This window comes from Aspergillus oryzae, chromosome 2, assembly GCF_000184455.2.
Source record: "Aspergillus oryzae RIB40 DNA, chromosome 2".
NCBI lineage: Eukaryota > Fungi > Ascomycota > Eurotiomycetes > Eurotiales > Aspergillaceae > Aspergillus > Aspergillus oryzae.
Genome location: NC_036436.1, coordinates 586762 through 610730, shown reverse-complemented (window position 1 = coordinate 610730; position 23969 = coordinate 586762). Strand labels below are relative to the sequence as shown.

The following is a 23969-nucleotide window of genomic DNA, read 5'->3' as shown; positions in this document are numbered from 1 at the left end:
GCGGGCCAGGTGGCAGGAAGTAGAAGAGAAGAGAGTTAAACGAAATACTAGAGAGGTTCAAGGTCATAGCCACTGAATCCTAATGAATATGGGCACGCCTAGTCCGACTACAATATATAGAAATACTAGAGTTGTATAGGATGTAATGGCTTATAATCCAACAGGTACTGTAATGCAGTGCCATAATTTCCATGTTCCATAAGTAATCCGGTCAATGAGTTTCTTGTCCGATATCAACCCAAGTATTTATGTAGAGAGGGGGTTGTTCATTTGAAGATTGCTTCAATTAAGAGTAGACAGACTATTCCGGTCTTAAGTATAGGTACAGAATAAACAGCTTTCCCAGAAGGACTCCGGGAGCACGATGGGTGAGCATTTGGTGTGTGTCCCGGAGTGTTAGCTGACGTGCCCGGATCAATTCGTGCGCGATCCGTATGTTTCACGAGAGGCCGTCGTAAACCAGCGGCACTTGTAAAGGAAGAATAATGAATGCTACAGTAATACCACTAGTAGTAGGAGTGCTTGTACACTTCACACCAGGAAACGGCTACTACAGCAAGCAGTAGCAGCCAAGCTGAGACAAAGATTAAAACTACAAAAATACTCCCCAAGCTCACAAAGATCGCGCTATCTATTCTATATAAAGACAGTAACCAATATATATACATTACTAGACTGGAATTCTATAATCAAGACAGATCCTGCGAATCTATCGGCTATACGACCTCTAGTACTAGGACTATAACAGAAAACAATATAGCTTCACGAATCCAATATTCATAACTAAGTAGCTATTTATCCATAAGTAGATACATAAAGCTCTATCCACTTCAGGAGTTCTATTAATCACCGGGATCCTATATATTAAAAGATACAATATCACTGGTAGAATTTTAGATAGTAAAGATATTAAACAGCATCTATAAGCTTCTCCTGATATACTAGAGGCGGTTATCAAATCTAGACTTCTACTACAGCTACTCTAAGTATTATTTAAAAAGACTGTATATAGTCAAGTTGATATCTATTATCACTACGTCTAACGTGTATGTATATTAATTTCCCTCCAATCTCTTTTGAATAACTGATTCCTTTGCCTACAAGCTGCCGCAATCGCTGATACTCTCTCATAACGGCAGGCGAGAAAGATATTAGATCTTGGCATCAGAGGGCGTTTCAGGGATGGTCACCTCATACAGCGGTCGGAACAGGTATGAGGAGTTGAATGGTAATTCAGTGCTAAGCAAGGAAGATTGTTGAATATGAACCATAAAGCTACTTACTTCACCAGCTATTACTACGCTACATCTAGTTCATTCCTTTATGTATACTCAGCAGCCCATCAAGCAATGACTAAGAGCAACAATGAAAAAAGAGCGCTAGTAGCATCCCCCGAAGCACGCATGTATTTGTTGATTAGTATCCATCCCTAAGTCCCCCGTGGCAAACGTAAAGTAAATTACCACTATGCAAGATAGGCCTTTAAGACATATTGTTACAACCTGACCATTCCCAATGATATTATCTCCAGCATATTACAACAACTCAGTAGGCCTTTGCTCAATGTAACTCCATGCATGGGCATCTGGATAACAGCAAGTTCTGGCAATAGCAATGCTGATCAGATCGATCTATGACTGTGCATATATACTGGATAATGTCTAGAGTGTAGTACAGGTTCCCCATCATTTCGGGTTGCTACATTCACAATTACCTTTCGCCAGAAATATCAAATATTCAATTACATAAAAGAATCTAGCTGTTAAACCACCCATGGTTCCACAGGCCAACCATTAGGCTCCTACCTATTGCGGAGTTGACATCCATTAAATTTCAGTATTTAGGCTTTGACCACCCGGGATATCCGCAGCCCTATTGTGTCTCAGTACGTTCTAACCAGAGTTTGGACCTCACGTAAGACTAAGGCCTCCAGCTCCTTCTTGTGAGTACCAAATTGGTTCATGGGCACCTAATCAGGTGGTGACGGAGATCTCCGAAGAGACTGTTTCTAAGAGCCTGGTATATACAGAACCCCGCTTCGGCTTTCTTATTTTACGTCAGACGTAGCCTATGCTTTAGGCATCTCAGCCGTTTCCGGCTGGGATTGTGGCCCTCCCTGGGCGTAGCCAAACTGAAGATGGCCGAGGCTGGCCTGGTATAAGACATAAAGCTCCTAAAAGATGATGTCAGGTTAAATGTATGCCATGGGTCTTGTGCGTTACGACACGGGGTCGCCGTATTGACCATCAGCAATTGCTATATAATGACCGGTTAATTCGAACAAGAATGAATCTAACAAGAAATACTTTATTGGAATCACCCAAGGAATAGTCCCACATTCACCAAGCTTCAATTGCATTATATATCATTATACATTATGGCAGAGACACATAGCAAGAACAGAACCATGCGGTCGGTCGTTTTTGATGGCCAGCCGTTCGAGGTTTATGTCCGTGATATCCCGAAGGCAAAGGTCGTCAGGCGAACGGATGCTGTGGTTCAGGTCACTTCAGCAGCTATCTGCGGCTCTGACCTGCACAACTACCACGGCGTCTTTGGTAGCGACCAGGTGCCTTATTCTATTGGGCATGAGGCCATGGGTATTGTCAAGGAAGTTGGAGCAGATGTTGCATCCGTGAAGATTGGGGATCGCGTCATTATACCTGACTTCCCTGATGACGTCGGGCTGGATCTAGAACCAACGATTAACCCTGCAATTGCATTGTATGGAGAAGGCCATCAATTTGGTGATTTGGGAGGTTGCCAAGGTATGGTTGAGCACTGCAGAATCATCCTTTATTATCTCTTGAGAAACGAAACATGAGTCATTATTGAAAAAAATACATCTTTCTAACTGACAAACGCCATTTTCAATAGCCGAATTTGTGCGCGTCCCACTCGCGGACAAGTCCTTGATTGTTCTCGGTAAGGAATTCGATGGCATCAAGGATGAAGATCTAGTTCTTCTTTCAGACATCTTTCCTACTGCCTGGGCGGGAGTCACTTGGTCGGGCTTCGAGGCTGGAGATACGATCGCTATTTTTGGGGCAGGCCCAGTAGGACTACTAGCGGCTTATTCGGCAATTCTCCGTGGAGCCTCTCGAGTGTATTCCATCGACTCTGTTGAAGATCGACTGGAACTCGCAGCTTCTATTGGAGCCATTCCGATCAACTTCACGAAGGGCGAACCGTCGGCGCAGATTCTGGCCCGGGAATCAGGTGGCGTCCAGCGCACCGTAGACTGTGTTGGGGAGGAATGCGTCAACGAGAACTTAAAGCCCGATCAGTCCTTTGTTACCACACAGGCAATCAAGTGCACCAGTGTGGGTGGTGGCTTAGCGGTTATTGGGGTACACTTTGCTCAACCGAGTTCCCAAGGAGTTCAACGAGGAAGCACCATTTCACCATCGACCACGTTTCCCATGACGCTCTTCTGGGAAAAGAACATGACGATTCGTGGTGGAGCAGTGGACAGCAAATTATATGTTGAGCCACTGCTGGAACTGGTAAAAAGTGGCAGAGCTAAACCGGGCTTCGTCTTCTCCAGCATTATTGATATCGAAGAGGCGCCAAAGGCCTATCAACGGTTTTCTGATCATTTAGAGACGAAAGTCATGATCAGGTTCTCCTAGAAGAATATACCCTAGTACCTGCCGGATGAAGGGTACTCTCCAGATCCGGGGGTCTGATTGCCCCCTATTTGATATTTCTGTATGTTTCCATTATCAGGCGCCGTCCACATCGCCGAAGAACCTCACCTTCACAACACACTCCGGGAATTTGACCGACGCATTGTTGGGGGTAGTACAGCAGGAAATAGGGTGAGGTTCCGGGAAAAGGCCAGAGGACCACGATAGTATAAATTGCACAACTATGTACTAAACTTACACCTAACTAATTCAATTAGTAAGGGTCTCAACCTCATCAGAAATAACCGTTTCATTGTAGATGCCCTGGAGCATAAAAAACTCCCCAAGATGGACTTTCCTGGAACTACCAGCTGCACATTCAGAATCGTTGAGTAGCAATTTGTATCATGCCCAACTTCAATGCGTCCAACATGGTTCTGCCTAGGTCTCCTTCCGCGGTAGATCGACCAACATACGTACTCTGATCCCCGGATTTAGTGTCGTAAAATAATGATACCTGAAGTGTTGAGATTATCCCGTGGTGTAATCAAGCGGTCTTGCTTTTACAACGTCAATGCTAGCATTACTCGGAGAGCCAGACGGTAACCGCCCTCATTAAAGCGGCGGCAGACAGGGCAGGCGGACATTACCCTGTGTATATGGACGGAGTATATGCGCATTTATATTAGGCGCTCCACCAACCCCTCTTCATGCAGCTAAAATGAGGGGCAAATCCAGCCTCACTCTATAAAGCCTGAGCGCCGTGTCATCCTCTCCATTAACACCAATCTTAATCCCAGACTCCCCTGAACGAACACTCTTTCTCTCGCCAATCAATCACTTCCCAAGATCCAACACAATGACTCAATCTGGAAGTCTAACTAGCTTCCCTTTGCAACACATGGTAAGAAAGATATTTTTCAAAGCATCCAAAAGACCGACAGGTAAATGGAGCTGTGTCAATAAGTAGCTTTCTACCGATTCCGTAGGGTCTGTTCCCTTCCTAGACTCGTACAAAACCGTCATCTGTTAGGTAGTTCGATCTAGTTACTTCTGGCTAAGACCTGATATGTCAATCATGAACTCATGATGCTAAATCCGAGAGCATGCACACTCAAGATCCCATAGCGATCTCAGGTCGCGGATATACGGAAAGAAATATCCTTTGCGGGACGACAGGACGTAGGGCTGCGGGACGTGGGGAACGGGGAACGGGGGGAGCCTAGGGAGAGTAGACATATGAAAGAAGTCGATATTACCATAGAGATTGAACACACGACGGAAATCTATCTTTAGAGATTCATTCATTATGGCACTCGCGAATCACGGCGCTTCAATACCGGATCTCATCGCCATGGGAGATGAGCAGGAGAATGTCACTGACTGGCAACGACGATGCGGGATCAACAAGGACAGTCAGATTCGTTTAGTGAAGCTCACACATATGCGTTATCAACACCCTGATCTAGACCAGATAACGACCTTCCTGCAAGGTATGCTTCAGACTGGCCTTGCTATTCATGCCAAAACTCATTAAATGATTCCAGATTTTGGCATGACCGTTGCCAAAAGAACGGAAGATGGAGCCTGGTATCGCGGGTATGGCTAGGACCAGTATGTCTACTATGCGCGAAAGGCACGAAAGAGTTTCTGGGAGGTACCTTTGTCGTGGAATCATACGGCGACCTTGAAATGTAAGGATCAGATGTTTGTTGTGTCTAGAAACTTGCATTGATGTCGTGATAGAGCCTCCCAGCGTCCAACAGCCAGCGATATTCAGGAACTTTCCGATGTTGCAGGTGGTGGCTTTCTTGTTACACTGACGGATCCTGAAGAGTTTCCAGTGAATTTGATGTTCGGGCAAAAGCCCGCAGAAAAGGGTGCCATTCCAGAGAAGCTCACTATTAACTACGAAGAAGAAAAGCCCCGAATCCGGAAGTTCCAGGGATTTACTCCTGGTCCAGCGGCTGTACACAAAGTATGTCCTCTCTTTACGTTAATCGACTAAACTAATTTCCTTGGAATAGCTGGGCCACTTTGGGCTATGCACGGGGAAGTTCGAAGAACTGGTCCACTTCTATACTACGACATTCAATATTGTACCGACTGATTTTCTTTACGTGGAGAAGGATGGCCGGAGGAAGAATGTTGCATTATTCGCACATATTGACCGTGGCGATGATTATGTGGACCATCACAGTTTTTTTATGAGCACAAATGCCAGCAGTCATGTACATCACTGCTCGTTTGAAGTCCATGACTTTGATACTCAGAAGCTGGGGCACCAGTGGCTCACTGATAAGAAGTATAAGTCTGTGTGGGGCGTTGGACGCCATATCCTTGGATCTCAAATCTTTGATTACTGGTGGGATACAACAGGAAACATGATAGAGAATTATACAGATGGAGATCTGGTGAACAATCAGACTCCAATTGGTTATGGACCGGCTGGAGATGAGTCCCTAGCTGTCTGGGGACCTGAGGTGCCAGCTTGGTTCTTGAAATAGCAATTTGTCTCGCAGATAGTCAATCATTTCATCCCTGCCAACACTAAAAGTGCTTAAAGTTATATAACCATGTCTAGTGAAATAATAGGGCTATTTGTGGATGTGTCACAGAATGTCTTCATAGCTGGTAGGAGCATATGATCAGAAATTTTCTCGTGCTTGATTATCCGTGTGCCTGGTTGACTTTTCCATTAGACCTAGTATATACTTTACGTTGGCAAGACGTTAAGTAGTAGCTCGCAAACACGGAACAGCACGTAGATATGTTTGCAGTGCAAGCTGCCCAACACAGTGGTGGCTGGCATCCTCGCTAGTGCGGCAGGTTATCACAGTGTCATAAATCCAATAGCAATCCGGCAGGGTCTATCAAAGGGTCGTAAGGAAGGGGATCATATATATCGCCCGGCAAACTGCTCTACATGCTTATTGAAGCGTTGTATATGTTATTTCGAGCGATCTAGAGCGTCTTCCAGCACGTGGGAGGAGGGATTCTGGCAGCACACGGGAATGTCATCTGAGAAACCAAATTAATATCTTCCAAAAAAAAAGATGAAAACATACAACAGGAGGGATTCGCTGGTGGTCACCCACCCAACTACTAACCTCCCGGCGTGTGGCTTAAGTACGGCTGAGCGGACGGGAAGCCCTGTTCTCCACACCCTATGGTCGTATGTACTGGTTTTTTAATTATGCAACATTATATAGGCTTATTATTCCAGCTGAGTAATAAGTACAGAATCTGTTGGGAGGATCGGGAGCCTACTATGACCGGTCTTACAGACAACTTGCGAATTGCTGTAGTGTCTAGCCAAGCGCATGTTAATGAAGCAGTGCTTGAATTCAAATAATGCTTGCTTTGCTTCGCTTCGCTCCGCTGCGCAATGAGACCGGCACGGGTATAGGTTCGATCAAAGTGAGGCCTATCGATCATTTAGTCCCTCGGAATTTGAGGCTAGAGGTGCCAGCAAATTCACCACAGAGATAAATGGCTTGTGGCAGCTAAGCGTTCCTAGTGATGTTGCTTTTTGATCCTTCGATGTCGGCTCTTCCTATCATACCGATCGCCACATTGGATCCGTAACTTCGGGATAAGGATCGCCTCTAAGGACCGAGTTCGATGGACCTTGTGGATGCGCTAGAAGCATTACTATTGTATCTTGTGGCAAGTATGGGTAGCGATGACCTCAACATCAACAACCCCAGTTAGAACCATAGGAACACGCGTTGCTGTGTCGTTCACAAGATATAGAAGTGTTTAAAGTACAATTTTCAGAGCATCCGATTCATCTGCAACCAATCAAGCTACAGATGATGATCGTCTACTCACCGTTCCGCGTATTGAATTGGGGAGATCTGAAGAGATGGATATCACGCTGTGAGTCCGTGACAGGCAGTGTCGCCCACGTGTTTGTGACTACCGAAGCAGAATTCGGTATTAGACCCGACCCGAACCCGCCAAACCGGTTGAGTTTCAGGTGCGGGGTACCCGCTCGGGTACTCTGCCGAGAACCGAAACTGGCCACTCTAATTCCACAGTATTGTACCTCATAAGATTAGAAACCCTTCTTGGGGGGATTCTAACCGTTGGATCTATAAGAAGAAGTCGTCGTTGGAGTGGATGCTCTACCGATGGGTAAACAAGAGCTGTTGGGTGATAGCATTGGGTGACTGTCAATCACAACCCCATACAGTATTATATATATTTTATGTGGTGCAGTAGTGAAGCTATTGCCCTTGACATAGTTTAATGTTAATTAAAGAACTTGTTGAGAGCGCCTGAAGCTTACATGACGAGTCAAGCAGATAGTAACTAAGCCCCCGCTCAGAAGGAAGCAAAGTTTGAATCTTTATCTGTCATGACTTGTTGGACAGATCATTCAAACAGCATTCCTGATCCAGCCGGTTTATAGATTCCTGCCCGTGTTGAATGCTTACATAATAACGGTAACCTACCTATTTGGGACTAGGGGAATGTTGGTTTCTCACAATTTGGGCAACTCAACACCAAAGTTCCTCCCGAGTTTTATATCAATTTTTTGAGCTATGTATTGCTCAAATAAGCTAATATCAACAAGCAGCCCTTATAGCTCAGTGGTAGAGCGCATCACTCGTAGCCTGAGGCATCTAGATGACGTCTAGAAGCCTCTGAAGTTGTCATGATGAGGTCCGCGGTTCAAACCCGCGTGGGGGCACTACTTTTTGCATTTTGAGTGAGTTTTTGGCGGGTAATTTGTGTTAAAATGCTTTTCCCCGAAAGGCCGCGCAGGGATAGTATAGAATTTACTTTAAATTTCTCATAATCTGGGCCCTAACCTCTCCCTTCAGATTCTCAAGCATTTCTTGGACTCGTCGGCCGTTTGTCTCTTAGGGTACTTGAGAATTTTCCATGGGCCGCTCACCGACCCCGCCTTCCTAATTAAGATTTACAGCGGCAGAAAAGACTAGATACCTTGCTCTAATCCCGGTGGATTATCGACCTTATACTGCAGCTTTCTTATCGTAAAGTTAGATGCTTTAAATGACTTCTCTCTACCCAATTTGACTGCTCTACTTATATATACATATCAAATTGCAAGTACTACATACTTTGAGCCTCCGGCTGTTTGGTATATCCAATAATTCCATGTAGGGTTCTGACTCCTGTCCAGGGGATTCCCAACCCGTAGACCGGACCCTTGTGGGGGCCGTGATAGGCGATCAACGAGGCCATATATCCTCAATTTTACCACTGAGGAAGGGATCCACTATATAAATAGCGTTTAAATCGCTGGTGAAAGCGTATGAAGCATCCGAATGTCCTGGAACTTAGGGCTAAATTCTGCCGGTACTGCTGGTTTAGGCAGGCCGCTTTACCAAAAAAGGCTTCACGTGAGTCAAATCGGATTCTCATTGATATCAGAGCTGCTTCCTCATAAAATAGAAAGTCTTAGGAGCTTGTAGGTTATCCAACCAATGGCAACGTGACATGGGATATATGTGTCAAGATTGAACTTCGCGTAGATGCTAGGCGACCTGTTAAATTGCTGTAAGCCTGTAAGTGCTATGGCACATAGGCAGTTCGGTTCTGCATGGATATATTCTCGTGCGGTTTATTATGTAGCATGGAAGGAGTTTTGTATTGTGCGTAATGCTGTTTCTGTTTATTCTGCATGGCCTTTTCTTCTCCCACTTAGTCTAAACGTTATATTACTGATTGTGTATAGCGTTGTTCAGTAATTGTTGATAATTTCCAGGAATCCATATTCCATCAATATGGTCAGCAATTGACTAATGTTTAGTCATTAGATGTCTTGAATGTCTAAGGTGATGTATGTAGCACGAGTAATAGTGATTCTGCTGGTCCGGAGATCTAGCCACGTATAAATGGACCCCTAGAGCTTGAGGACACTCAGGATAGACATGCCGTTCTTTACTTCACTGTTGCGAGAATCTTTCAAAACTAAGACTACGGTTCCTACATTACTCGTCTTTTTTCTGCAATATTGACTTTACAAATAAGCGATGTTCTATGGCTAACAGCTGGCATACATGTTAATTCTTATTGGATATCAAAGCAGTTTGGTACAGTGGCGGTTTAGACTATGATAACTTTCAATGAAGGATTTGATTTCCAGACGTGCTTCTCATGCCACCACACGTATGCTTTCCCCATCGTCAAGTCAGTTTCGAATGTGCTTTACATCTGAAATTAATAGCTAGACTATGTTGCAACTAGTCCTTACATCTTCTCATACTGTCACCGTATTTCATAGCATTTACTGTTTTGTTTCGAATTCCTGTTTGCGGAGACATCTTATGAGTATTATCGTCTCTGAGAAGTCATCATGGGTACTTCAAGAAGTGCGAATGATAGGCGAAACTCGGTGATTTTGAAGTTGGTTACATGCCCAAGCTTTAAGACATCTGACATGAAATGCTAATAGCGTGTATATCCTGGTATTACTACATAGCCTTTGATGATATGACGGCTTAATTAGCATCCACCTTATCGTGCAAACCGAGATGGATAAAATGTCTTAATGTCTTGAGATTATCGGAGCTGCTCTTTTTGCTAAAAAATTCTGTTCTATTGAGCGACACTGTTTGTCCCCAGTGGTGGCACAAAGGCATAGTAGATATCTCGACATCACAGAGAGTATCTAGAATATTTTGCGTCTATTCATGAAATCCCACCATGGTTAAGTGCTTCAAGGATGACGAATTATGAAAACAACGGACAGAGGGAATCGCTGAGAAATGGGTGATCTTTTTCTCAAACGAAATCGTCGTTGCTGCGCAGAGTCTAAAGGTGCTGGTGGCCGTTTGTGGTAGTCAAGACATGCCATAAAGATATACACCTCTCATACAACTTACCATTTGCATACTAACTTATTCTTTCAATGAGTTTTTGATGTCATTGTCAAAGTTATACTGAGCCGGTGAGTTGAAGGAAATTTGTTAGGGTACCAACAGGTCAGTTGCATCTGACAACGTGACCCCACAATCTTCAACGATGCAACTCCTCACTATCACTTCAAATTGCCCCGATCAGCAACGCCACCCTGTCTTTAGGAACACAACTCTTGCCGCATTTAACTTACAGTCTAAGTGACACTGCCGTGCTTTCGCCAGCTGCAACTATTTCTTATACGAGGATGGACATGCCCGAATTGGCTCTTTTCGTTGCGAGGGCCTCCTCCGAAGAGGAAGGCTGGCAAGATTATCTACGTAACAGCCTCCTGTACACACGCAACGCGTACGTGAGACACTATGGACCACTTTCTGAGGAACTGCCTTTTCTCGTCTTTGCCCAATCCTCTAATAGGAGATTTCCTTCTGATCCTGTACCAAGAACCATCACCGCACTCCTGACCCGTGGTAGGGAGACTGGGCGGCCGGTTGTCTTGGTGATAAATGGATGGGATGGGCTCTCTACAAATCCGATCGTATTGGTGGATCTCTTTGAAGCATGGATTAATGAGGTGGATATAACTCTTCGGGTATTTGCGGGTAACCCGCGAAGATTCTTTGAGGTTTCCGTGGTGCATGCGATAGAGGCCATACGGGGGGATTATGAGGACGACGACGAAGCTCCCGTTCTTCCCTCGGACACGAAGATATTCGTTGATAAGGTACATGCATATTACCTCATGGGGATAACAAGGAATTCGAGCCCGCCAAGTGCCGCGGTGCCTAGGGGTGAATCACGGTTGAACGGTCTCTCTGAGGCGAGGAGCTCTCCATCAGAGATTGGTGATGGAGGATACAGTCCGTCAATGGAAGACCCGCTTTAGTTTAGAACCTGGATGAAATCATCTTAAGGGATCAAGCACACGGGCTTATGCTGGGCGATGTGCCATACAGCGAGGTAAGAATCCCTCGTTATTTGTGTGCATTTATTAGCTTTGAGCACCTAGTATTCTTCGAGTGTCTTATGAGGTGGCATTAGATGACGCATCCTTGAGTATGACTCTCAATCAAATCGAAAACGCCGTCTATCCTCATACACGAAACTCTGAAGTTTGATAGCATTCTCCGAAAGCAAGTGTCAGCAAACATAAAGGTGTGCTCCGGACAAAGACGGATATAACTGAGCCTCGAGGGAGTCTGGACATGGTAGGAACAGTTCGATGGGTTGGGACATGCGCTTGTACTGTGGTGTCCTTGGGCGACAGTTGGACGTTGTTCTTTCTTCCTTCGCAGGCATGGTCGCTCTGCCTTTGTATTATGATCATAGAGTCTATAAGGGCCCTGTCTACCCGGAAACTTATTACCAGAGAATGGTTATTCAATGCGCAATACGTGTCACACTCTACGGCAGCCATTAATATCGACATTGCTGCAAGATATGTGCTATCAAAGTATGTCATTTATTTTAGTGAACTAAGCAGACTCTTCTTTCGCAGCAGTCTCGCCTTGTCAGCCCAATTGGTCGAAAGTAAACCTCCATCTGTCCTTTTTCGCCCTCCTCCCTCTCCTAGTCTCTATATTCGTCTGCTTATATGACTTCGAGTGACCAGTATGTTCATACTTTCTTCATCTCTCTGCGTTTCCTCAGCGCTCCCGCACCTTGGTCCAGGAGGAGTGATCTGGGTTCTTCCATTGCCTGTGCCTGGAATCGTTTGTCTTGGGTATGACACATTGGTGTCCATTGTGAGCTAAGGAAACCTGTCGCAGTGCGGACTGCTCATCGCAAGAGACGGAGTCCACATTTCTGCGAAGAGATTTTCCACTGAGTCTTGGTGCTCGAGGGCTTGGAACTTCCGCAGTAGCGGCAGCAGAGCCCAATGATAAGGCTCGTGAGGTTCATAAGACACAACAAATAGTCTAATATCACTGCGCCTGATGATTGGCCACCTTTCAGATATCTAATGAGTATATGGCCACCACTCTAAACGGCCATCACAAGATTGCGATACTCGTGCTGAGCTTGGGAATCAGTACTCTACACAGCAATATTCACAGTCCGGAAATAGTGAAGCTACGATATCAGTATGGCTTGCGTTCTTAGTGAGAAACTGTCCCTTAGCACTTGTATTATATTTCCTAAAGTGACCATACAGCTACTTGCACTTATTATATTCTTATTACCTGTCTATATACTGGGCGTGAGGCCTCCGTGTATCTGTCTTGAGCTATACAGTAGTATAGATTGTCCTGGTAACTTTACTATGCCAAAGAATCCTTGTAAGCTACTTGTCGTAAGGTAATATTGGTATTGAAGGTTTAGATCCCAAGAGTACTTGACTGAGGAGTTATTGTCAGTGATACGGGACGGGTCTTGTGACCCCCTAGCTTTCTTAGAATTATCCTGTCTGTCTCCCCACGAACTCTTTTTTTTTTTTTTTTCCCTTCTCCAGATCCTCTCAGCCAGACGATCCCACTGCGCCTTGAAGACGTCTTGCGTACTTTCCTATCGAGCTTATCTCAACTACCACTAAACTTAGAAGGACAGAAGAGTCCAGCAAATCTTGTTGATCCATCAGTCTCCAACATCATGGTAAGTGACCTGATAACCCACGATGTCTATCCATTTTCCCCTTTTCCCAATAGTGTGTCTCTTGCCTTGGGTATCACCAAGATACTTGGAGATAACGGAGCAAGTACAAGATGCTCTGTGGCTATCCCCTGTCTCTTGACACACTGTTCCTGATGACTCGACGCCTGATTCCCGAGGGCACGACGCCATCAGTGTGAATCTATTACAAGATTGCTATGAGTCTAATGTTATCATGCAAACTCAACATCTAATGCCCGATATTGAAATGTATAGTAGTACTAATATGGACATAGTCTTTCGTCAGCTGCGAGTTTTGCCTGGGCGACCATCCGGTCGCCCTTTGCCCTCCCATGCATTACACTCAGGGCTTCGCTGCCGGGGTAAGTTTTCTATATATTATGTACTATACCCTTTATATTCATTGCTCTGGAAGTTTGCGTATGCGCTGCAACAACAGCAGCAGCAGCAGCAGCAGCAGCAGCAGCAGCAACCAGCCCAGAAGAGCAAGAAGCGTAAGAAGGTAAGTTAGCCATACAAGAGAGGGGTTTCGTCTTGCTAACATTATTTAACACAGAACGCTGCTGCTGCTGCTGCCGCCGCCACCGCCGCCACCACCACCACCGCCGCTGCCCCTGCTGCCGCCCCTGCTGCTGCCCCCGCTGCCCCCGCTGCTGCCCCCGCCCCCGATGCCGCTGCCGCCGAAGAACCCCTACTATATATCGTATAAGGGGCGGGGGCGCAGGACCATCAAGGCCTAGGAGAAGGAGCAGAAGGTATGAATGTACTTCTTCCTTAGAGGAATGTTATCAAGCTAATACAATGTCTATATGGCCCAGAAGGAAAATGAAAAGAAGGAGAAAGAGAAGGAGAAGGAGAGAGAGAGCGCGAGGAGGCGATGAGCCGATTGTCTATCGATGAGTAGTTAATAGTAGTTTATCGATCACACGGAGACCGTGAAAAGATACTTATTATATTCTTATTACCTGTCTATATACTGGGCGTGAGGCTTCCGCGTATCTGATAAGATAGATACTCTTCCTCCCTAGCCGTATGCTTTGCCATCCCTTTGTACAAGATCCCGTTTTATGTTCACAATTATCTCCTACAGCGATCTGTCAACCTGTGTACGAGTTATGTTCCCTTGCCCGCTGGGCGCACACTCTGCGGGTTGTGGAACACATCTTTCGGATCGATAGCAGCCTTGATTTCTTGCAGCTTTGGCAAGTTAGGGCCCCAATACGCCTCCTGGGCATTGGGTAAGAACGGATCGACGAATCCAGGGTAGACGTTCCTATCAGACCCTGGAACCGTCTCGTTGACAAGGTTATTAATCCCGTCAAGGAAGTCGACGGTTGTCTGTGACACGCGGCCCAGGAGGTTGATTCCAAAGGACTCCACATAAAACATGACATTCCGCTGGGCGTACGCGGTGGCATCGACAGGGACGTCGTTAGTTGCGCCGCCCGCTATACTGATTACCACAAACCAAGTTGCGGTCCCTTTGTCAGCCGTATCCAGATAGTGGAATAGCTCCTGCGCCGTCGAGTTCGACGGAAGCTTATCTGTCTCGAAGGACAACGACTTCTCGTAAAAGTTTATAGGTGTCCCTCCGACGATGCCAGTGGCCAATTTCTCGATATCATACCCTACACTAGCGAGCGGGTCGGTGAGCACGACCACATTCCCGGCATTTGAAGCGGGAAGGGCTTTGTCAAATCCCAGTTGTTCATACTCCTCTTTCGTCCCGTGGAACTGCGCCAGAATTATCATGGTACCTTGCGTAACGACCATCCGCGTGTCAAACTTGCGCGTCAGGTTCTTCTGCGCGCATAATTCCTGCCAGGCCATGTACAAGTTTGCCCGCTCGGCGGAACTGCCAATGCTAAACTCGTACTTGATCTGGACGGTTTCGCTGAGCGACGGATAAGTTTTCACTTTGAATTCGGTCACAATGCCAAAGCTCGCGGCCGCGCCTCTAATAGCAAAGAAGACGTCTGGGTAGGAGTCCTTGGAGGCGCGGACGATACTTGAGTTGGCCAGGACGACCTCTGCTTCCACAATATTATCCAGTGCTGAACCCCATAGACGCGAGTATGTACCGAGCCCACCGATGGTGAAATGGCCGCCGACGCCTATCTCGGGGACCTCGCCATACGGCATGGCTCTTCCCTCCGCACCGAGCTTCTGTGTCATGTCGCTGAGTCGCAGGCCCGGTCCGACAGTGGCAATGTAAGTTGAGTCATCGAGCGAGAACTGCCGGAAATTCTTCATATCAATCGCGACTTCACCGTCCACTCCGCCGAGACCTAATAACGCGCAGTTTAGTTAGCCCGAGGTGAGAGTTGGCTAGTCACAGCAGCGCACATACCGAAGTTCGCATAGCTACGACCTCCACTTTTTGCCTGGACCTTATAGTCATATTCCACGGCGCATTTCACGATGTCAGCAACCTGTTCGGAGGTTTTCGGGGATGCGACGACGGCCGGGTAGACGGGCCAGTTCAGGTTGTATGGGTTAGCAGCGGCCGACTCGTAAAAAGGCTGGCTCGGAAAGGCCACAAGGGACGAGTCGTTCCCGACGGCGGAGAGCAAGCATTGGTGAGCTGGTGAACTTGGTGCGTTTCCCATTTTGACGGAACTCTGAGGGGGAAATCTCAAAGAGTAGAAACTGATGGTCAGGGGCAGACCAATAAATGATATTCCCGAGCGACCCTGCTCTCATGTCCATGGTTGTCCATGGTTTTGTTGATCTCTTTGCAGGATCTGGTTACGGGCATACCAGATTTGGTTAGTGGGCCAATTAGGTGCTGGATTGTAGCTTTCGGGCCCATAATTAATTAACAAGATCAGCTAAAATCCGCTAAGCGAGGAACATGGTCAATAACAGACCCGCAGTGGATTGAGAAACTTGACTATCCATGGAAGGAAATCGGAAGATCTACTCAAGCCACAGCTGAAGAGCCGGAAATAGACGGCGTACCTGAGTGGCAAGTTGTTTCGTTTTGCATGATTCGTTCGTACTTACAGCCGAATGCATATTACCTGCAGTAGTACTGCGGAGTGCATTTGTCTGTCCAACAACTGGACGAACTGTGAACCCCTTTATTGATAGCTCCGCTACTGTAAGATCTCTATGTACCGTCAAACAAAGGCCAAGTATAGGGATAGTCCTATTTGAGCATTCTTGAACACGCAATCAAACCAAACTCCGGAAAAGAATTGTTCCAAGAGAACCTAAAGGGTACACCCGACTGGAATTCAGATCGACGGACATCTGCTCCGCATAGCTTGCTATAGACCTTTTGCATAATCCCCTCCCTTTGTCAATTCCCCATTTACTAAAATGCCTTCCTTGAAACAGAGAGTCCATTTTTCTTATTATCTACCGACATCAAATACAAAAGTGAGCCGTTGATCGGTCCTCGATAACTGGCATCTGGCTCCTTTTTATGATTCCCACTCTTAAGCTTTGCTGCCGGCTGGACTTAAAGCACGAGCAGCACCCATGGATCGATTTTGATATGCGATCTCGCGATCAAAATATGTTGTAGCAACAAGCCACAGTCTATTCCTCCAAGGACAATCTCCACATTATTTCCTCCCTTTCCTTCTCCTCTATCTCCTTATCCTTGGCCTTATAGACATTGTATTGGCCTGGCAAGATTAATTTAAGAAACAAGTACATTTATATCCCGTCTTCCTATTTCTGGGCCATGTGTCCCGTCGCTTTCTAGCCCTATATGAGTTTTATAGGGAGACAGAGGCAGCGTCCTGTGATAGATAATGTTAGCAAGGAAGAATCCCTCTCCTACAGAGTTGACTTACCTTCTTGCGTTATTTTGCCCTTCTGGGCTGGTTGCTGCTGCTGCTGCTGCCTTGCATACGTATACCTCAAGAGCAATAAGTATAATAGATATGGTATATAAGAGGTAGAAAACCTATTCCGGCCATAAAGCCCTGGTTATAGTGCATAGCAGGGCAAAGGGCAACCGAATGGTCGCTAAGGCAAAAGTCACACAGAGGAGTTGACTAAATTCTATGTTAGTATTACTATATAATTTGATGTCGGGCATTATATCTTGAGTTTGCATAATGATGTACAGGTTGAATCATCAGCAGACTTACCATGGTCTCCCTCGCGTGCCATAACAACCCTCCCATTCTGAACGTTGATAGGCATCTAATAATAACACTGTCAATATCTCTCTATATAGGAGTGCCATGTGAGCAAGCACTTACGAAGAATTGGGCTTGTCCCCCTGTAGATACTTAAGTCTTCAGAATCAGCACTTCAAGAGGGGGGTATCCTTAACCATTGCCCATGTAAACTGGGTAGTTTTCAATTTTTGAAAAGTCCCAGGACTTTGAAAAATAGCATAAGTAGCCTTCGGCTAATTAAGCCTCGAAAAGACTATGCCCTTCGAACCAAAGGGTCTTCATCTCTCCAAGAATAAACCTAGCCCCTACGCATGTCCTAAAGAACTATATACATCCGGGCGTCTGTGCACAAGTAAAAGATCAGTAGAAGAGTTATAGTTAGAAAAGATTAAGTCAGCTCCGGCGACTGAGCAGACGACCACAAGGGCATTTCTATATGCTTTCGCTATTGCGTCTCGGTAATCGTCGTTCATCGCCGACGTGCTCTTCTATAAGCTTCGGAAGCGATTCTGACACGCCAGTTTCAATGACCAGATTGAGGATGGGAAAGAAGATAATAATCGTGTATGAGGAAAGAGAGAGAAAGAGAGAGAAAGAGAAAGAGATCGTCAGTGCCTTGAGCTACTTATTTCTTAACTCTACGCTACTAAATCATTCCCACAACAGATCTATCATTGACTCATTGCCATTCAACGGGGATTACATAGTGAAAGTGTCACGCTTTTAGCAATGAATATAAACAGTGAAATAAGCTTCGTCAAAGGTATTCTTAAGAGTTAATAGATAGGAGCCTTGCTATGGGTGCTCTATGTGAAGAATGGTGTGTATGTATTCTCGGCAAGATTGCTCTTATTCTCCTCCTCTCACGCCATCACAGGGAACACTTTCACCATCGCCAACTTAATTCCAACAGACCTATGACCTCCTCTCATATCTGCCGTGCTCCACCAGCCGAGAGCAAGCCGCAGATGTCAGATGAGGGGTTATGCAAATTGTATGTATAAATCTACCATTTCCCCGCTGTCCGGGCCAGAGTTACGCCTGCAGTCTTCGTAAATACTTTGACCACATCTACACTTCCAGTGACCATGACTGAAGTAGCCCGCCAGCCCAGTGTTCCTGATGGAGCCAGTTCCTCCACCTTAAGACGATACGTCCATGTACCTGAAACGAAGCATGAGCGTATGTCATTTGCCGTCCACGGATTAATTCAATGCTAATTGTACAGTCGACTGGGCGGACCTGGTCACGCTTGATCTCTCCCAATTCGATATCCCAGGAGGGAAAGAAAAACTAGCAGCTCAATTAAAAGACGCAGTCCACAACATCGGTAAATATTCCCCAAGGTACATACAATACAAACCACCAACACAGACCAGGGTTCTTCTACGTAACCAACTTCGGACTCTCTCCCGAAGAAATCGACCGCCAATTCGCCATCGGCCAAGAACTGTTCGAACTTCCCGAGTCCGAAAAGCTGAAACACCGCGCCGACCTCGAAGCCGGCAACTACAACGGCTACCGACCACTCGGAGCAATCGAGATCCTGCCGGGCCTGCGCGACAACATCGAACTATACAATGTATTCAAGTTCATCCCCCGGTACGCACGGTCACACCCGGAAGTGATCCTGCGGCACTACGAGGAGATTGAGCGGTTTCACCGGTTCATCTACGACCACATCGTCACTAAGCTGTTCCGGTTGATTGCTATCCTTCTTGAGTTGCCAGAGGATTACCTTGTGAATGGCCATCCGTATGATGGACCCAGTGATTGTCACCTCCGGTACATGATCTACCGGGCACGCAGCGCCGAGGAGAATGCTCGGCATCAGAATCTCTGGTCGCGCGGACATACGGATTTCGGGAGCTTGACGTTGTTGTTCCGACAGCCTGTTGCGGCGTTACAGGTGAAGACGCCTGAGGGCGCTTGGAAATACGTGAAGCCTTATCCGAATAGTATCACGGTCAATATTGCGGATGCGTTGCAGTTCTGGACCAATGGGTATCTGAAGAGTAGCGTGCATCGTGTGATTGCGCCGCCCCCTGATCAGGCCCATATCGATCGACTGGGTGTCTTGTATTTTGTAAGGCCGGGTGATGGGCTCGATCTAAAGACGGTGGATAGCCCCTTGTTGAGACGTTTGGGTCTCAAAAAGGATGAAGGGGATGAGGCACAGGTATCCGCTGGGGAGTGGGTCAGGGCGAGGGTGAGGAGGAACTGGGATAAGCCTCCAAAGGCGAATGATGAGAATATTGAGCTTGGTGGTGTGAAGACCACGATCTTCCATGAATGATTGCATATGGCCCAATTTCTAATCCATACAAGCATAGTTACTGAAAATTGCTTCGCAGTGTATATGGAGCCGGTTCAAGAGCCTGATGGGTAATTTTTGTAGATATGATCATTGACTTTAGCTCTATGGTTAGATTTAATTGTTAAGGGACAGGCTAGCCCAATTACCTTTCTTCTGCCACCGTGTACTATTATTCTCGGAAATGTTTTATTCGGTGGATAATGTATAGGATATCATGAGTTCCAACCCAATCAGTCGTCTTCCAAAAGCTCAGCCAACTCGCGCTCTTCCTCCTCCGTAAGCATTGATCCCGGATTTGGCTCTGGTTCCTCATCGATTGATGTGTTCTTAGCCCTTTCTACAGCGACCTGGAGATCTTCAGGCCTCAAAGACCACCGACGGATGGTGGCATCGATACTGACGCTGACCAGCGTTGAGCCCAGGAGTACGAGTCCTGTGACCTCCTCGAAATGACCAGAGAAGGTATGGTAAAGTTGTCCGGTCTATTTATGTATTAGTAAGACATACCACACAGGCTAGAAGAGAACTCACCGAGCGATTCCATACGCGAACCTCTTCATCTCGACATGCTGTCACAACCCAGCCACCCTGCTCGTAGACAACTACGTCGCGGACAAAATCTGGATGGGTTAATGTCAAGTTTGGCTTCCAGCCCTCCTCTCTCACGAGACATTTTGCGGATTTGTCTGCGGAGGCAGTCCACAAATCGGCATCCCGGTCAAAGAAGAGCTTGTACACATTCGTATCATGGACTAGGATGGCGTCTGTGCCCGTCAGGTCTTTGCTACCACTGGCGATGTCGAAACGGCGAATCTCCCGATCGCTGCCAGAGCTGAAAACAACCAGCTCTTGGCTGTCAGAATCTAAAGAGACGGGATCTACAACAAGTCCTTGGATACCCTTGGCATGCCCCTTCATGACGGAGAGCCGCTCGCCACTGGCAATGTCGAACACCAAGATCTGCGCGTCAGCCCCGCCAGAGACGAGAACATCCTTGCCCTGGAGTCGGGTGGTGACCACCGCTCTTACAAAGTCGGTATGACCGTCGTATTTCTGTTTCACTTCCTTCGAAGCCACATCCCAGCACCAGACGTATTTGTCCCAGCAACCGGCGAAGAGTAATCGACCGTCGGGGCTAAAGCAGATGCTTGTGATGGGGGCCGTTGGTCCTTTGTAAAGAGCAGCCGTTTCACCTGTCTACAAGTGAACCGAGGCAGATGACGATTGGCTTAGTTACGTATCCAGCGAGGCATCCAACAAGAAGGACACCGTGCACCTACTTCGAGTATAATCTTTCGGACCGTGCCACCACTCTGCGCCACGAATACGGCGCCAGGATTCAGAGGGTCTGCCTCGACTGCCAAGATCTTACTTTGTAGCCTGATGGGGTCTCCATTTGTATTTTTAGATTTAGCGTCCTTTCGTTTCTGCTCGTCAAGCGCCGCCCTGGAATACGGGAAGGAAGATCAGCGACGGGAGAGCGAGACAAGAAAGAAGGGAAAGCTCTATGGAGGGTATATGACGAACGTAGTTTGAAAGAAATCATCCCGATGGGAAGAACGAGACATATTGAGCAGAGTGATCAATCACCGGTTGATAATTGTATGGCTAATTGGTTCACGTGGACTAGATTAATTGTCGCATGCAGAAGTGGAGGGGAAATCAAGTTGGAGAATGCGGAGTGGAGTTGTTATACTCTTGTTTCCGGCAAAAGAAACGAACGAACTGCACACTGAGCTTCTCCCGTCCGCCGTATCCCGAAAAGCTTTTCCCACCACAAAACCAGAAGTTCCACCTTTTCTTCTTCTTCTCTCTTCCTTCACTTTCCCTCCTTTTCCTCCTCTCAATTTCTCTCCTTTATAAACGACCGTCTTTCCCCTTTTTCCTTCCCTCTCATCGTTTCTTTCTTTTTCTCTTGCGCGATTGACGCGCATCTCTCCCTTCAATATGGATATGAACCATCTTATAGGGTCAGTCTTCAATGCCTACTGGTCTTGAACCAGGGTTTGTGCGGCTAGGCTGGAGTTAACACCTGGCAGTCAGCGGTTCAACCTGATCTCCAAGAGTGACATTCGGTATGTTCCATCGCTTCCTTGCCCCTTTGAATCGTCTACAATGGCCGTGCATCTTACTAACCGTCCAGCGCAGCTATGTGGGCACTTTACATGAGATCAACCCTGAAGCCTCCACAATAGCTCTTGAGAATGTCGTGTCCTTCGGTACCGAGGGCCGGCGAGGCAAGCCCGAAGATGAGCTTCCACCTGCCCCACATATCTATGAATACATTGTGTTCCGTGGCAGCGATGTAAAGGACATCAGTGTAGCCGAGGACAAGAAGGAAGATGCACCCCAAGAGCCTCAACAGGTGCCAGATGATCCAGCTATTCTCGGGGTAAGTCGAACCACAATATCAGAGATACTTCCCATAGTCGTAGCTCGTGTCTCAAGTCCACCGACCTTCGCGGTCGGTAAAGATGATCTTATGATGAACTATTTCGGATGTAAACACAGACCTGTTCCGAACAGCGCAAAAACCGTGTGGAGATTTCCGTTGCCTTCCTTCTGATCAGATCATGGACTTTCGTACCTTGCTTGCAAATTCGTCTTTAGACTCTACAAGGGATTTCGCTGACCTTGTAAAAATAGAGCATGTCTCGTCCAGGACCCGCCCCTCAAGGAATTCCCCCTCAATCCCAGACACCACAACAATCCCAGATGCCCCGTCCGCCGCCGCCTGGATATCCCCAACCACAGTTCCAGGGAGGCTTCTACCCTCCCTATGGACAACGCTTTGGTGGACCTGGTTTCCCTCCTGGTCCAGGGTTCCCTAATATGCCCTATGGAGCTCCCCCAGGATGGTTCCCTCCCCCCGGACAAGGGTTCCCCCCGCCAGGCCAATTTCCTCCCCAGATGCCAATGGGTCCTGGAGGCCAGCATCAGACCCCCCCTCCACCGCGGCCGATGCCCGGTGCGGGTCCCATGAACATGCCTAAGAACACATCCGAACTACCCTCTGATAAGCCCTCCAGTAAGCCTGGTAGCCGTAATGGCACGCCTGCACCTAGTAATGCGGCCCAAAATGCCCCCACGCCGCCCGTTGAGTCTAAGCCGCCAGTTTCGGAGGCTCTTCAAGCGGCGACTGGTCCTACTCAAGTTACGGCTGGCACTGCTAAGGCGCCACCCACTGGACCTAGAAGCGGACGTGTGCAGCCTGCCATACCTATTGCCGCCCCTGGTAAGCCGCCAGTTCCTCAGGTTCCTGGCCCCGCTGGTGTCCCACAAGGCCAGGCTCAGGCAGCGATCACTGAAGCTACTCGTGCTGCTACTGCCGCTGTAGCAGCTGCCATGGCTAAGTTGCCCCAACCCGGTGCGCAGAAAAAGCCCGGCGATGTCTCCGTGGAGGGTGTCACGAAGCAGATGGCTGAAATGAAGCCTTACGAGCACCGTGCACCCCGGGGTGGTCATCACCCTCGTGGCGGCCGAGGTGGGGGTCACCGTGGCCAACACCAGGGCAAGAAGATCGAGGTTCCGGAAACGGACTACGACTTCGAGACCGCCAATGCCAAGTTTAACAAGCAGGACTTGGTCAAGGAAGCTATTGCCACGGGCTCTCCTGTTCATGAGGTCGAGCCTCACATCCCCAATGGCGAACCGGAAACTCCGGATAGCTATGCTGCTGCCTACAACAAGTCCAGCTCGTTCTTTGACAATATCTCGAGTGAAGCTAAGGATCGCGAAGAAGGCTCTGCCGCTCGTGCCGGTGGCCGCGAGTGGCGTGGTGAAGAAGAGAAGCGTAACATTGAAACCTTCGGTCAAGGTAGCGTCGACGGCTATCGTGGCGGTTACCGGGGCCGTGGCAGAGGCAGAGGATATGGCCGTGGTCGCGGTGGCGGCTATGGTCGAGGCTACGGTGGCCGTGGCCGTGGTGGTATGCGTGGAGGCCGTAATATGTCTCAGTCCACTGGCGTCCCTGCCCAGAACTAGTGTCGTCTTCGGCATCCCGACCTGATTGATCTTCAGTCGTATTTCTTGAAGCGCTTAGCGTTGAATATTTCCTTTATTTTGCCTTTTCTGGAAGTGATGCGTCCTTCCACGGCCTGTTTCTGATATTACCCGGCGTCTGATGGTACCTTCTCACGAATACTTGGCATACAGTCAAGATCTCCTCATGTTTGGGATGTTTTATGGTTACGGTGGGGATTGGTGAATTACCTGCTGGGATGGTTTTGCGTTGCGCGGCGTCGAATTATGGCGTTCTACATATGTTGCATGGGTTGGTCATGGCCTCCATTGCATTGATCACATATCTTGATGATAATCATGTTTTGTCTTCCCGGCGCACTCGTGCAGTCCGGGCATGGCGGCATATTGGCTTGTTTC

General features: G+C 47.4%; 7 protein-coding genes and 1 non-coding gene across 8 annotated transcripts; 6 read left to right on the top strand and 2 right to left on the bottom strand.

Moving 5' to 3' along the window:
- Positions 1–2377: 2377 nt before the first annotated feature.
- On the top strand, positions 2378–3240 carry AO090001000248 (uncharacterized protein; the record flags this gene model as incomplete). The annotated part of the gene is made up of 3 exons (XM_023234447.1): positions 2378–2768; positions 2878–3056; positions 3148–3240. The coding sequence occupies 3 exons, from the start codon at positions 2378–2380 to the stop codon at positions 3238–3240; spliced, it is 663 nt and encodes a 220-aa protein (XP_023089570.1).
- Positions 3241–4938: 1698 nt separating this feature from the next.
- AO090001000246 (VOC family protein) lies at positions 4939–6136 on the top strand (the record flags this gene model as incomplete). The annotated part of the gene is made up of 3 exons (XM_023234446.1): positions 4939–5122; positions 5429–5607; positions 5657–6136. 3 exons carry the CDS (start codon positions 4939–4941, stop codon positions 6134–6136), a joined length of 843 nt encoding a protein of 280 aa, XP_023089569.1.
- Positions 6137–8213: 2077 nt separating this feature from the next.
- AO090001t00003 lies at positions 8214–8328 on the top strand. The gene has a single exon. It is a non-coding gene; the product is annotated as a tRNA-Thr (tRNA).
- Positions 8329–12136: 3808 nt separating this feature from the next.
- Positions 12137–13842, top strand: AO090001000244 (uncharacterized protein; the record flags this gene model as incomplete). Its single annotated transcript, XM_023234445.1, has 7 exons — positions 12137–12246; positions 12293–12414; positions 12668–12802; positions 12881–12928; positions 12976–13167; positions 13409–13635; positions 13690–13842. The coding sequence occupies 7 exons, from the start codon at positions 12137–12139 to the stop codon at positions 13840–13842; spliced, it is 987 nt and encodes a 328-aa protein (XP_023089568.1).
- A 404-nt stretch (positions 13843–14246) lies between these two features.
- AO090001000243 (FAD-binding oxidoreductase) lies at positions 14247–15742 on the bottom strand (the record flags this gene model as incomplete). Its single annotated transcript, XM_001818734.1, has 2 exons — positions 14247–15421; positions 15484–15742. 2 exons carry the CDS (start codon positions 15740–15742, stop codon positions 14247–14249), a joined length of 1434 nt encoding a protein of 477 aa, XP_001818786.1.
- A 2447-nt stretch (positions 15743–18189) lies between these two features.
- Positions 18190–19568, top strand: AO090001000242 (uncharacterized protein; the record flags this gene model as incomplete). Its single annotated transcript, XM_023234443.1, has 2 exons — positions 18190–18266; positions 18647–19568. 2 exons carry the CDS (start codon positions 18190–18192, stop codon positions 19566–19568), a joined length of 999 nt encoding a protein of 332 aa, XP_023089567.1.
- A 251-nt stretch (positions 19569–19819) lies between these two features.
- AO090001000241 (WD40 repeat domain-containing protein) lies at positions 19820–21157 on the bottom strand (the record flags this gene model as incomplete). Its single annotated transcript, XM_001818732.1, has 4 exons — positions 19820–20071; positions 20121–20786; positions 20870–21035; positions 21117–21157. 4 exons carry the CDS (start codon positions 21155–21157, stop codon positions 19820–19822), a joined length of 1125 nt encoding a protein of 374 aa, XP_001818784.1.
- Positions 21158–21536: 379 nt separating this feature from the next.
- Positions 21537–23573, top strand: AO090001000240 (putative G2/M phase checkpoint control protein Sum2; the record flags this gene model as incomplete). Its single annotated transcript, XM_023234442.1, has 4 exons — positions 21537–21559; positions 21629–21664; positions 21738–22057; positions 22252–23573. The coding sequence occupies 4 exons, from the start codon at positions 21537–21539 to the stop codon at positions 23571–23573; spliced, it is 1701 nt and encodes a 566-aa protein (XP_023089566.1).
- Between the last annotated feature and the right edge of the window lie 396 nt (positions 23574–23969).